The following is a 15,078-nucleotide window of genomic DNA, read 5'->3' on the forward strand; positions in this document are numbered from 1 at the left end:
ATAATTTTCTGTTGCCAATCATACACTCCCAATCACGCAATCTGCTGGAAGATGTGGAGGATACAAGATCCTGTGATGTTTGTTCCCAAAGAAAGCGTTTGACACGGTAGAGCAAAATGGCACTTTTAAAAGTCTGTCCTTAAAGAGAGGGAATTCAACAAAATGAACTCTAGGGTTCCAAGTCTGTATCTCTGACCCTCTCTTAGCTTACAATTCATTTTCTTTTGTCTTTTACTTTTAAAACCTTACCCTTGATTTTAGAATCAACACTGAGTATCAGTTCAAAGCAAAAGAGCAGTAAGGGCTAGATAATGAAAGCTAAGTCACTTGTCACACAGCTAGGAAGTGTCTGAATCGACATTTGAACCCAGGACCTCCCATCCCCAGGCCTGGCTCTCTAGCCCCTGAGCCACCTAGTAGCCCCACACTTAACTTTCTTTAAAACAATCCTAAAATGGGAGAGGGGCAACTCTCTATCAAACTCTATCAAATTCCCATTTGATAGAGATGCTTGAGAGGTTAATGACTTGCCAAAGGTCACACAGTTGGTATAAATGATGAGGCTGGGATAGAAATACAAGACTTCTCTTCTTCCTAATATAACACATTGCCACTAAATAATTTATCTCAATTTAATGTTGCACAGTGCTTTAACTCTAGATGTAGAGACTGTAAGAGATGTAAGAGATGAAGGAGGACCAATATTGGAGAGATGCATTGACTAGATTGGCTCAATTCTCCTCTTCTTCCTTGTTTTATTTTTTTTTTAAACCCCTTACCTTCTGTCTTGGAATCAATACTATGTATTGGTTCCACGGCAGAAGAGTGGTAAGGGTAGGCAATGGGGGTCAAGTGACTTGCCCAGGGTCACACAGCTGGGAAGTGTCTGAGGCCAGATTTGAACCCATGATCTCCCATTTCTGGGACTGGATCTCAATCCACTGAGCTACCCAGTTGCCCCCCCCCCCTTGTTTTATTTTTTAAAATAATTATCCTAATGCTTGGCTTTCTGAGAACACAGGAAGGGGATGGATACAAGGGAAAATCTGGGTGATGTAAAAAAGTATAAACAAAAAGAATTACCTCAGACTGTGAAGATAAAAATTGTGTTATTTAAAGACCAATGTAGCTCTCTTACTCTTGGCTCTTTTAGTTTATTTTGTGTGATGAGGAAGAAAGAAGGAAGTTTCATTGATGAGAACGTACATTAAGATTTCATCTTCAGGATACTCTGATTCCAATTCTTGGTCTTCACCCCCTTATTACTCTTTCATAGGGAATAGAGAAGAAGAGACATCTGTCATAATGGAAACTTACAAGCCATTAAACCAAATCCTATTATCATCATCAAAGATGGAGGGTGTGCGTGCTGCCTGAATGTTTCATAAGAATAGTCCAGCTCCTTAAAATAAAGATGACCTTTGTTTGCCGTGTGTGTGTGTGTGTGTGTGTGTGTGTGTGTGTGTGTGTGTGTGTGTGTGTGTTCTAATAAGAATGGCTTAAACTGTTTCTGAAGTATTTGGCTTTGTATGAATTTGATGAATCTTTTAAATGCTTTTAATTTGTTTTAAAGTAGCCAGTGCTGAATGTTAAAACAAGGACCAACATGTCTACTGTTCTGCATTATTCTTTTGTGCGTAGTAACTGAATTTTAAAGTGGCCCCAAGTTGGAAAGTGAATTTTGAACTGTATTTGGGGCAATTTGTAATTAGATACACTCTGTAACACCATTTTACAAAAGTAAACCTGTGAATAGTTGACAGATGGAAATTAATCCAGAAAAGAAATTGTCCCTTGCTTTCCCAGCTGAGGCATTAAAAAAATCCCTTTTAATGAATAAATGAGAGAAAAAATCATTTATTAAGTGCCTCTCTTATATCTATAAAACACCATGATATGGGGGTGGTGTGGGGTGATACAAGGTAGAAAAGCTCTGTCACCTTCTTATGGGAGAAATAACTGCAATGTTATGTTAAAGCTTTGATTTAAAATGATTTCTTCACTTAGTGTTTTGATTTTTTCATTCCTGCACAATATATTTCTACTAGATGATCTCTAGGGACCTTTATCTCTAACCGTCTATATAGAATTCTAGGATTGCTGTAGTGAAATGATACACAAATAAGTAATTTAATTTCTTTCCCCTTCAGATGTTTCCTAATTGTGTTTGGAGTGTGGATCCTTTATATCCTCAAATTAAATTTTACTACCGAAGAATGTGACATGAAAGGAGCCCATCATGTGGATCCCAAGCGGGTAAAGGTTTGTTTTGCTTTGTCTGTATTTTTGAAAGTTTGTTCCATGTGTGAATTGATTTTCCTTAAGAAAATTCCAATATTAGAGGTATCTGACCTCTAAAATAGTATATATTTATATTATATATATATAATATTATATATTACATATACTTTATATATATATTTATGTAAGGTAACAGTTTAGTATGAAAATAGATGTTATCTCCCTCTTTTGTTCTAAAATTTTCCTGATCCTCCGCTCTTTTCTCCCAGAGTATTTTATTTTTTCCAACCTTCCTAACTAGTACTTTTAGTTCCCATCAAGATGTCTCTCAAAAGCGAATCTGTAGTCAGTTTAGTTGGGGGAGGAAGAGAAGGAAGAAGGAAGGCGGGAGATGGACAGACAGACAGGAGGGAGGGAGACAGAGACACACAGAGAGAGACAGAGAGAGACAGAGACAAAGAGAGAGAGAGAAACAGAGAGAGACAGAGACAGAGAGAGAGGAGGGAGACAGACAGATAGGAAGGAAAGAGAGGGCTCCTATCCTAAGAGAAATGAGCAGAAAATGGGCCTTATCTGTTCTTGGGGAGGTTGCCTTCAGGGCATATTGCACAGGAGCCAGAGGGAGTTTGAAAAGGCCTTTCTGGTACAGAGGATCATTAACTTTGAATCTGGCTGCCATCACTTCTTGAGACTCAGGAGTTGAGACTGGAACACTGAATTCAGAATAGGGGATGGGTGTGGACAGCATTGCCTCAAAGGAAAGCTGGACTTTGGAAAGGGTGCATGGGAAATTTGGTTGAAGTTACAGCTCTTTCTGGTTCTTACCCATTTCCTTGATCCTTCTTATCATCACAGGAGAGCAGCCTAGAAGGTTAGCTCAGTTTGCCTTCAGGTTCCACCCTGGTTGAGGCAATAGGGAAATCTGGTGAAAACCTGCCCTCCACAGCATCTCTCTGAAGATGTTTTTGCAGCCTTAGCCTTAGCAGCCAGGGGTAGTCCATTGAGTCATTGAGACAATGGGTGAGGATAAAGTCCTCTCCCCAAGTCTCTTGGCCGTCTCTCCTCTCCCACACCTGAGCTCTTGTCAGACATTCAGAGTGAAATGGGAAAGCCCCATGGCCCTGGCCTCCCAGACAGGAGATCTGGGCTCCTGTCTCCATTCCAGGCTCAGTTGGGTGAAGAACTTCATCCCTCTGAGCTGTAGCCCCTTCCTAGAGGAACAGTTAGCCTTGTGTGGTTGCCTCCCAGGAGCCCTTGGTTGCTTCTGGGGGCTGTTTCTCCTGACTTCCCTGAATGGCTTGACATGGAGTATGGGGTATCTGGCCTGAGGCTGGCCTTCCCAGAAGCCACAAGGTGCCAGATGGGCTTCCATCCCTTGCCCTCACAAAGGACTGTGGGGAAAGCCAGTCACGCCATCTAGCACTTATCAATGGGCCCTCGGCGCAGATCTCAGCTTCTGCCTCCATTTCTGCTCTGCCTCTTTGGGGGTTGTCGCCCTTCTGCTCATCTGCCCAGAATCTGCCGCCCCAAGAGCTTTCATACCCTTTTGGGTCTAGGCCATCAGGAAAGGGCACAAGGATGTACCTGCAGGTTCTGGGGTCTAGAAAAGGAGGGGAACTGAGAATGGAGCCCCAAAGGAGGAAGACTAGGGAAGAACTGAGAAAGCTATTTTAGGAGAAGAAAGGGAAGCCCAGGAGGAAGAGACAACCATCCAGTAATGGGTAGAGTACTGCGCTTGAAATGAGGAACACTCAGGGTCCAGTTATGCTTCTGGCAGTTATTAGCAGAATGATTATGACATTTGCATTTAACCTCATAGCCTCAGTTTTGTTCTCTGCAAAATGGGAATCATTATCATTATATCTGCAATATCTACCTCAGAAGAGGTCGTTTTGCACAGTGGAAGCCTGGGCAAGTCCTTCCTCCAACACATTCTGGTTGAGGGATCCCCCGCTCTAAGACTCAGCATCGGTGCTGACCAAAGGAGCCCCAGGTCCAGGCCCTACGGGTCTGTATCTTTTAAAGTTTCCCAACTGGACATTTCTATCTAAAATCTCCATTTAGACCCCATTCTGCTCTTCCCTATTCCAGAGAGCTCAGAACTACGCTCGCCAGGTATTGCAAGGGGAGTGCCGACCCGACTTTGCGAAAAAGGAGATGCGCCGGCTATTTGCTCAGCAATACGACGTGAATGCGTCGCCTTTCATCAATGAAAACATGGAACTGGAGGAAGACTTGTATAGATACGACCCTCCCTTTGGCTTCCGCAAGTTCTCCTATAAACTTCAGAGCCTTCTAAAACTTTTACCTGAACATGGTTTGCCAGAAAACTTGAAAGCAAAACCTTGTAAACACTGTGTGGTTATGGGAAATGGTGGCGTCCTGAATGGCCTCGGACTGGGCCACATACTGAATCAGTTCGATGTTGTGATCAGGTATGTGCGCGTCTGTTACTGAAACTGAACAGGAGGTGTGTATGGGGGGGGGGGGGGGGGGGGGCTACAGTCCAGGCCCCGCTGAGGCAGAGCTCAGCCCAGGACAGAATGGGGGTGAGGCATGTGGCAGAGCATGTCCCAAGCTGCCGGGATCTCATGGGGGACTTGTGGGGCTGAGGCGGGTCCTAGCAGCCGGGCGACAAGGCTGAATTGAGTGCTGAATCGAGGCACCCCCGTCCTTCGCTCCCTCGTGAGCGGGAACTCTGTCCCATTGGGCCAAGCTGGAAAGGCATATGGGTCAGGCTGCCTCAGGATCAGCCCAGTTAAGTGTGGAAAAGCTTCTTACCTGCAGATCGGCCCCTGAATAATGCATTTCCTGGCCAGGACGACCCATAAGACGGATGGAGTTCATCCTCCATCCTTTGGTACCCCCTTCGCTTCCATGGGGAAGGGTGACAGGAAAGGAGGCCGGAGGAGCTAAGAGGTAGTTCGTGTCAATGTACTCTGAAATTTAAATTAATATCCAGTAACTCCAAGTATTATATTTTATAAGATTTATTAAAAATCACTGGAAGTAAAGGAAATAGAAAGAACAAAAGTAAAAAGCCTGAGTAAAGAGAAGTTTTCCTGACCATGTTTATGGGAGAAGAGAGCATGAGGTGGGGTTACAGAAACTTTATCTCTGAAACGCAACGTGAGGATGAAAGTGGGATTCTGGGAAACGGAGTCCTGGGGCACACAATTCTCATTTTGCCGTACTCTTAGAAAAATGGCACCTCTGCAGTTTGGACATGCTCACTGCCCACGTGAGCACAAAGTGGAAAGAAGTCGAGAATCTTTTGTGGAGCCCCCAGTGTTCATCCTGCCCTTCCGGAGCTCCTCCGCGTGCTGTGTACAACAAAAACATATGCAGGATAAGATGGGCACAACGGACCAAGGGGAGGTGCTAGAATGAAGGAGGGCCAGGGGAAACTTTCTCAGAAAGGGGGCATTTTAACTAGGATGAGAAGGAGGCCTGGAGGTGGCGATGAAGAGGGGAAGAACCTCAGGCCCATGGTCGGGAGGTCGGGTGTCTCATGAGAGAAGAAGCATCCCTTGATCATAGTATGTTTGGGGGACGCAAGGATAAGACCATCGTGGTAGGATGCATGCTCAAGAGAGGATTTTCTGTTTGATCCTGGAGGGGCTCGGGAGCCGCTGGAGTGGAGTGACAGGGTCAGAGCCGCAGTTTGGGAAGGACAATCTGATCGCCACATCTCTGCTCATCAAGATGCATGGAGGACCTCAAGTGGGACCAAGCTTGAGTTAGGGAGACCGATCTGACATAGCCCAGGCATCCCGGTGTGAGGTCCTGAGGGTCTGGGCTGGGCTGTGGCAATGTCAGGAGGAGGAAACGTGGCGAGAGCTTGGCTCTGGGGGTCAGAGAGAAAGGAACTGGGGGTGATGCCAGGTTGTAAGCCCGAGTCACCAGGAAGGCAATGGTGCCCTTGACAGTAAAGGGAAAATTAGGAAAAGCTAGACTCAGGGGGGAAAGATGAGTTGAGTTTTGAACATGTTGAATTTAAGAAGTCTAAGGGACATCTTGGGATAGTTAGGAAGGAGGTTAGACATAGGTAAGTAGATTTGGGAATAATCAGCCCAAAGATGACCATTGAACTCAAGGAACCTGATGACATCACTAGGGAGAAAGGAAGAGGATAGGGTCTTAGGGTAGACCCACAGTTACAGGGCACAACTGGAGTCAAGATAAAGAAGAGACCCTGGGAAGGAATCCAACATGTAGAAAGAGAGAGAGTCGAGTCATGAAAACCTAGAGAGAAGATAATATCAAGGAGAAAAGGGTGATTGATTGTGTCGAAGGGCACAAAGAGGTTAAGAAGGATGAGTCCTGAGAAATGGAAGGACTCACTGTCCAACACCCACCTTCAGAGTGAATTCATGTTAGGAGTGGGTGAAGTTGGGTTCTTAATTCTCTCCAAAGTAACAAGAAATGCTATTTCGTGGCCCATCATCATTTGACTGGGGGTCTGTGATGAGCAAAAAGGCCATTGTGAAGATCATTATATATTTTTTTTGAGAAAAATGTTCTCTTCCCAAAGACCCCTAAGCCAAATGACCATGACCCCTAATACGTTAGTGGCAGGAACTTCAGTGCCAAGGTCACCTTACTCTTGGCCATCTTCTTGTCAGCCACCATGCCATCCAGACCAGAAAGCAAACCCCATAAGACTTGAGCCCTTCATCTCCAGAACAGGGGAAGGAAAGGGAACAATCATTTTTTTATGAAGTCCCCACCATGTGCCAGGCACCGTGTTAGACACCTTTACAAATATTGTCTCATTTGAGCCTCACAATAACAGACAGGAAATGACTAACAATATGGGACTCCATTGCAAATTAGCTGTTTATTTTGGTCATCTACTAGTTAAAGCTAAGTCAAAATAAAACCAAATTATGAATGAGCAGAAAACCTTTTTACAATCTCAACAACTCCAGTCCAAATTACTTACATGATTAACCCCGAAGAAATGAAAAGTAGAGAAAAGTAAGGTCATGGGCCCTGATGATCACCATTTCTTTCTTTTTTTTTAATAATATTTTATTTGATCTTTTCCATGATCACCATTTCTGAGAGAAGTTTAACTGATTTTAAAAATGCCACGACAAAGAGGCCAAAGGAGCCCAGAGACTGGCTCAGCCAGCAAAGCGTGAATCTCTCTCCCAAGGAGGGAGATCCAGCAACTCAGGGCAACACTGATTTACAGGACAAGCTCTTTCCCAAAATAGTCTAGAGGACTATCACAGAAGATTGTGGACCGTATTTATTACTTTATCAAATAGCAGAAGTCATTATGTGGCAAAACTAACCTGCCAAAAGCTTGGCATTATTAGACCTACCTAAGCTAAGGAGTCCCCAAAACATTTAGAGATTTAGTTCTATTCAGCAAGTCCCAGACTCCCGACCAAGAGCTCCAGCTGGAGATGAAAGGAGAAAAGAAGTGTAATACGCGTAAAACCCAGAGGAATCGTGTGTCGGCTAGGGGAGGGGAGGGAAAGCACATGGATCTTGTAACCATGGAAAATGGCCTAAATTAATGAATTCAGTAAACATGTCCAAAAGTTAAAAGAAGAAAAAGAAGGAAGTGTCCCAATCCGTGCCCTCAAGGAGATTACCATCTTCTGGGATAAGGCAACACAGAAGCAAATAAGAAAGTGTGAGATCATTTGAGGAGAGAACATTAGCAACTGGAGGGATCAGGGAAGGCTTCCGGGAGAAACAAGCCCTGACTAAAGCCATGAAGACACAGAGGTGAGAAAGGAATGCATTCCATGCTTGGGACAGAGGTTGTGCAAATACACAAAGGCATCAGTAATGGAACGGAATGTTAAGTATGAAGAACAACTTCGGTTAAGACTTCAAGTTTACAAGGGGGGACCCATGTGAACCAAGGTGAGATCTTGAAATCTTGAAACGCCAGATTAAGGAATCTGTTTTGTCCTAAAGGCAATAGGGAACTGCTGAAAGGGTCTTAGCAGGGGAATGAGTGACATGATGAGACTTGTGCTTTAGGATCATTGTAGCAGCTGGATGGAGAGTAGATAAGCTGGAAGCAGGAAGACTATTAGAATATAATAGGCTAGGTGAGAAAGAGGCCAGAGGAGCCCAGATCAGGGGCTGGGTGAGGATTTTGTCATTGGAGAGAAGGTGAGGAATTTCAGAGATGTTGTGGCAAGTGATTCTTGTAATGGAGATAAGGAAAAAGGTTAAGGATGACTCAGATGACAGGTGGCAATGCCCTTAACAGAAATAGGGAAGGCTGGAGGAAGGGCAGGGCAAGTAGAGATGATATGTCTGATTTGGGACCTTTAGGGTTTGAGATGCAAATAAAACTTTTTGATGCAGTTATCCTGTTGTTGAGTGGCCATAAGGAAATGGGAGTAGCTGATTGCTAAGGCCTACGTGGCTGTGACTCTATGAGCCTGTGATCCATTGTGGGACTAGAATTCAGGAGGATTAGGGTGGAATATCTAACCTACCCAGAAATAGCAAAAACCTGCAAAAGTGGTTGAGATTATTGAAGGAAGGACTGTATAGAGGAAAGAGAAAAAGACCCAGGGGGACAAGCACACTTAGATATGGGAGATCAGTGATGGAGATATTGAGAACTGCAAAATGGGACAGATTTGTAAGCATTTCTTAAGCAACTCCTCCTCCCAATTGACTTTACTCTCCCAGTTCCTGAAATGTTTGATAAGGAAGTTAAAAAGGCACTTAAGGAGATTATACAAAGAATGACCAAAATGCATACATACAGAAGAAATTCAAGCTGCAAATGACACATTTTTTAAAAAAAACCTTTATCTTCTGTCTTAGAATCAGTACTGTGTATTGGCTCCAAGGCAGAAGAGTGGTAAGGGCTAGGCAATGGGGGTCAAGTGACTTGCCCAGGGTCACACAGCTAGGAAGTGTCTGAGGCCAGATTTGAATCCAGGACCTCCCATTTCTGGGCCTGGCTCTCAGCCCACTGAGCCACCCAGTTGCCTCCCAAATGACACAATTTTATTTTTATTTTATTTATTTTTTTATTTTATTTCATCAATTTAGAACATTATTTCTTGGTTACAAGAATCATATTCTTTCCCTTCCCCCCCCCCCCCCAATTCCCATAGCTGATGCTCAGTTCCATTGGGTATTACATGTGCCTTTGATCAGAACCTATTTCCATGTTGTTGATGTTTGCACTTAGAGTCTACATCCCCAGTCATATCCCCCTCGACCCACATAATCAAGCAGTTGTTTTTCTTCTCTGTTTCTGCTCCCACAGTGTTTCCTCTGGATGTGGATAGTGTTTTTTCTTGTAGATTCCTCCAAGTTGTTCAGGATCTCTGCATTGCCACTAATGGAGAAGTCCATTACATTAGATTGTACCACAGTGTATCCATCTCTGTGTACAATGTTCTCCTGGTTCTGCTCCTCTCACTCTGCATCACTTCCTGGAGGTTATTCCAGTCCCCATGGAATTCCTCCACTTTATTATTCCTTTGAGCACAATAGTATTCCATCACCAACATATACCACAATTTGCTCAGCCATTCCCCAATTGAAGGGCATCCCCTCGTTTTCCAGTTTTTGTCCACCACAAAGAGCACAGCTATGAATATTCTTGTACAAGTCTTTTTCCTTATTATCTCTTTGGGGTACAAACCCAGCAGTGCTTTGGCTGGATCAAAGGGCAGAGAGTCTTTTATCGCCCTTTGGGCATAGTTCCAAATGGCCCTCCAGAATGGTTGGATCAATTCACAACTCCACCAGCAATTAATTAATGCCAAATGACACAATTTTAAAGATAATCAGTGATTAATTTTCAAATGCCTCCTTTTCCATATATATATATATACATATACATGTGTGTATACATATAAATACATACACACATATATACTTTTGGAGGATGCTCTATGTATGCCTTGGGTATTTCTTATGACAATATAAGAAGGAAACAGGATTCTTTAAAGATTTTCTCTAACCCACCACGTCTTCAGCTGACTAAGAAGTGTAGAAAGTATACCAGCCCGCTGTTAATTTTTTATTATTGATTACCAAAAAAGGAACATAAAAAAGTTGATTTAATAGAGTTCAAGGGTAATCTGAAATTTGTATATAGTGCAGTTTGCAGTTGTGATTTTAAGTGAAAGGCACACCTTGCTTGAATAATACAAAGGTCAGTGGCAGGTAATTAGTCCAGTAAAGTTGTGGTATTTATTTTTTAAATTTGCTTCTCTCTCTCTTTTTTTTAATAGGTTAAACAGTGCACCAGTTCAGGGATATACAGATCATGTTGGGAATAAAACTACTATAAGGATGACTTATCCAGAGGGAGCTCCATTGTCTGACCTCGAGTATTATTCTAATGATTTGTTTGTTACTGTTTTATTTAAGAGTGTTGACTTCAACTGGCTTGAAGCAATGTTAAAAAATGAAACAATGGTAAGGAATGAAAATTCATCTACAAATTTATATGCTTTGATTAAAACAAGCTTGGAGATTTATGACAGAAGGGAGACCTTAGGAACCATCTGTCCATATTCTTCATTTTACACATAAGGAAAATGAGATTCAGAGACTTATTCATTGTCTCTTAGGTCTCACATAGCAGTGGACTGAATTTAATGAATGAATGAATGATTATTTATTTTAAAACCTTGACCTTCTGTCTTAGAATCAATACTACATATTGGTACCAAGGCAGAAGAGCAGTAAGGACTAGGCAGTGGGGGTTAAGTGACTTGCCCAGGGTCACATAGCTAGGAAGTGTCTAAAGTGCCTGAGATAAAATTTGAACTCAGGACCTCCCATCTCTAGGCCTGGCTCTCAATCCTCTGAGCCACCTTGCTGCCTCTAGTGGGCTAAGTGTAAAACAAACAAGGTGGACCTTGTTCGTTCAAATGAATTATCCTTCAAAGTGGTTTCCTTGGGGAGACTATACTTATCCCAAAGCTGAAGAGTTTGCACTACTCACTTTTGAAATACTTCTTTGGCAGTTGCCTTCAGAACCAGATAACGAGCCAATTCAGGAAAAAAAAAAACCTTATCACTACATGAGTCATATGGAAAATGGCATTCTCCAGGTTAATCATCTATCATTTATCTGAATTCGTTCCAAATGACTTTTGGCCAGTCTCAAAAATTGAGTCTACCTTAAAGGATAAAAATATCCACGCCCCGAGTGTATCACAAAGAATGCAATTCAAGTTATAAAGACAGTTCCAAAGGAGAACTTCCAAAGAGATTGTGAGCAAAGCCAACATCATTTAAATGTTATGGGTTTTTTTAACGTAAAAAGCTGCACTATTTTATTGCCACAGCTCATATACGTGATCCAAGTCATACTATGTCTTGTGAAAGAGTTGCTTTTAGGGCCATACGGCTGTACAACAGTTTTTGACTGTCGATATTTTTTTTTGTGTCAAGCATTAACCATATGAAAAATGGAGCACTTTTATATAATTGGTTTTCAAAATATACCTGCTATTTAACCTTCCAGATGCATGACAGATCTCCGTATGCCCAAAGCTTGGCATTATAAAGGTCTTCCAAATTGTCATCTTTTCCAGTGTAGCAATTAGGTTGCCGTCTTTTCTGGCACTGAAGATTTCTAATTAGAAATCAGAATTAGATATTCCTCAGTCTATACCATTCTAAAAACTGTTTAGTAGACTCAGAAAGGAAGAGAAAGGGAGGAGAGAAGCAAGCAAGCAAGGAATGAAAGAAGGAAGGAGGACAAGAACAAGCAAGCTCCCTCCCTTTCAAAGTTGGAGTGAGCGGCATAAAAGAAAAAAGAAAAACATATATATTGTTTGTGCTTGACCTAAATTGCTAGTGACAGTTTGGAAGACTTTCTGTTCTCTACATAGGCATAGATCAGGAGGAGGAAAACATTTCTTGTAGGTTTGACTGTGTTGTAACATTGTAGAGAAGTAGAAAGAAGCAGAGGTCGAAGCCCAAAGGCCAAGTGTTACACTAACACAGTCGGTGCTCTTAGTCTGAGGCTTAGTTTCCTCCTCTATAAACTTGGAAGTAGTAATACTTACCGTTCCAACTTCCCAAGCGTGTTTCGAGCAATGCATAAAGTGGTGTGTTGCAAAATAGGAAAGGACCTGCAATACTATCTCATCTAACCATTGACAATTGTGAGGGCTTTCTGCGAAACTTTACTGCAAGACCTTACATGAGGGAGCCCATCCAGACTCCTCCTGGGTGTCTCCAATTGTTCAAAGATGTTCCTTTCTTCGTATCCAAGTCTACTGCAGTATATGTGCCATTCTTTGTGCCTAGCTCTGTCCGCTGGCCAAGAAGAAGCTTAAGCCCCCTTCTCTATGCTCTCATGTTGCTGTTCTTCAAAGTCTACTTCATAGGACAAAACATCCCCTCTGTAAATAGAGGTTAGGGACCAGTGGGATTTCCTTGTTCCAGGGTCTTCTCCATTGAGGAAGCTCCTCTCAGTATAGATGAGCACCTCCTCTAGACTTGAGCCTTAGAGAGTAACCTAGAACACAGAGAAGTGAAGGGACTTGGCCAGGATCAGACAGCCAGTAAATGTTAGAAGTTTGATTTGAACTCAGGTCTCCCTGGCTGCAAGGCCAGCAGTCTCTCCACTGCCTCTTATGTGAGTATGAATCATTATTATGAATGTCACGAAAAACGTGTTTCTCTTCTTTAGCCACTTTGGGTACAGCTGTTCTTTTGGAAGCACGTTGCTGAGAAAATACCCCTCCAATCAAAGCAGTTTCGGATTCTGAATCCAGTGATCATTAAAAACACGGCCATCGACATGCTTCACTACTCAGAACCTCAACCCAGAATCTGGGGCTGGAGTAAGGTATCGTCTTCTTTAAGGAAGCAATTAAGGTTTGATATGGGAAAATGTCCTATGTGATGGCACATGTAAAATCGCTCTGAGATGGCTCACTGTCTCAGCGGGGAAGGGGTGGGAGGGTGAGGAGGAAGGGAGGAAGAGAATTCGAGCCTCGATATTCTTTGAAATATGTTGGGAAATTTCTAAATATAATTGGGAGGGAAATTTAGAAATGAAAACAAACCCTAACAGTTGTCATCTCTGGAGAAGGAATGAGGGCTCGCAGTTAGCATCTGCACTGAATGTCATCAAGATTTAGCCCCTAGGGTCTACTGCAGCAAGAGTAACCCCGGTCACCCCAGTACATCTGTTACTCCATGGATGGCCACAACTCTGTGCCTTAAACAGAAGGCTCTTCATCTTCGAAGGTTTCCACGGAGTTTTGGACTTCCTTCTCTCCAGGGACTGACCTTCGAAGAGTAAACTCATTATAGCCTTTCAGGCACCATTTAGGATTTTTATATTATTAGTACACCGTCTTTTCTATCCCCTTTAGGATAGTAAGTATTGCTACGAGACACAATTTATACATGACCGTGCAGAACACTAAAAGGTGCCCGTTGGCTTGAAAAATAAAATGCAGTTTGGATAGTTCGGAATTGTGGCATGTGCGAAAGCAGAGGGAGCGCTAACGAAGGCTCTATGCCTGGGTGAGGTATAGAAAGATGAACAAGAGAGAGGGCTCCTCAAGGAGGGAAGCTAAGACACACAGAAAGAACTGGATCACAATTATGATATGCTAAAGGACAAGGAGGGCTTTAGGAATTTAGAGGAGAGAGACAGAGACAGAGAGAGACAGAGAGAGAGAGAGAGAGAGAGAGAGAGAGAGAGAGAGAGAGAGAGATCACATATGGTTGATTGGGGATGGGGAGGGTTTAGGGAATGGAATAGAAATCATTTGAGCCCAGCCAGTGGAGATATACGTGTAGACAAGAGCATGAGCAAAGGAAAACATAGAGTGTATTTGGGGTTTCCCAGGAATATCAGGTACTTTTAGGAGAACATCGAGGCTGGACAGGATCTTGATTGCTAACCCAAAATTCTAGCTTTATTCTGTAGAAGGCACGCTATTTGGTGCCTCTGTAATGTCCAGCACTCAGAAGTCAGTTTATTTCCTCTTAGATACTCAGGCTGGATTTGAAACGAGTCCTGACTTTCTGGCCTGAATGGCCAAACTTACGTGATCGTCATAGACTTGTTATAGGAACTAACATGGTTAGCGTGCTTTCCCACTCAGGGGGACTTTGAAAAAATAAGTGTGACTTTTTACTAAAAATGTTCATATAAACTTTGGGGGGAGAAAAGAAGGGACTTATTCATAAGCATAACTATTGAAATAGCATTTGAGTAGCCCTGAAGGCTTTCAAACCGAGCAGCCCTTCTCCTTGCCAAGGCAGTCTCCTATTTGTCCTCTTGATGCTCTCTCCCTCATCCCGCTATACTTTTGCCCTCTCTGTCTTTCCTCTTCATTGCTATTTAGTAACCTGCCCAGGTCTTCCATATCTATTAGATAAAAACAGAAACTTGGTGCTGCCATCTCCTCACACTGTGCTCCTATAACTGTTCTCTTTCTCACTGGCAAGCTTTGTCTACACTAGTTGCCTCCAATTTCACACCTCTCACTCCTTGCACCCTGTCAAACTGGTTGCCTCCCATTGAAAATTCTAAAGTCGACCAAATGTCTCTGAAATGCTTCATCTCCTGGCCTTTCCTCAGTCCGTATTCTGCTTGACTTCTCTGCTGTAAGTGCAGTTATCAGCCTCTTCTTGGATCTTCTTTCCTCCATTGGCTTCTGTGATAATGCTCCGTCTTGGTTTTCCTCATGTCTGTCTGATCACTCCACTTCTGTCTCTTTTATTTGATCTAGCTTTCCAGACTAGTTAGTTCAGGTTCCCCAGAGCTCTGTCTTGTACCTTTTCTAGAAATAGTTTTGTCCTTTTCTTTTTAAACCCTTGCCTTCTATCTTAGGATCAGTTCTAAGACAG

General features: G+C 42.9%; 1 protein-coding gene across 12 annotated transcripts in view; it reads left to right on the top strand.

Annotated features, from left to right (window-relative positions):
• Nucleotides 1-15,078, top strand: part of ST3GAL5 (ST3 beta-galactoside alpha-2,3-sialyltransferase 5) — a 72,388-nt gene that overhangs the window by 35,496 nt on the left and 21,814 nt on the right. For 10 of the 12 annotated variants that reach the window (XM_056813327.1, XM_007477737.3, XM_056813304.1 and 7 more), the window contains 4 exons: nt 2,151-2,262; nt 4,333-4,676; nt 10,479-10,665; nt 12,899-13,057. In XM_056813327.1, the coding sequence (XP_056669305.1) occupies nt 2,151-2,262; nt 4,333-4,676; nt 10,479-10,665; nt 12,899-13,057 (802 nt within the window). Of the gene's footprint in view, nt 1-2,150; nt 2,263-4,332; nt 4,677-10,478; nt 10,666-12,898; nt 13,087-15,078 lie in introns of all 12 variants that reach the window. The other 2 variants (XM_056813299.1, XM_056813303.1) reach the window with 2 other exon arrangements.

This window comes from Monodelphis domestica, chromosome 1 (genome assembly GCF_027887165.1).
Source record: "Monodelphis domestica isolate mMonDom1 chromosome 1, mMonDom1.pri, whole genome shotgun sequence".
Taxonomy (NCBI): Eukaryota; Metazoa; Chordata; class Mammalia; order Didelphimorphia; family Didelphidae; genus Monodelphis; species Monodelphis domestica.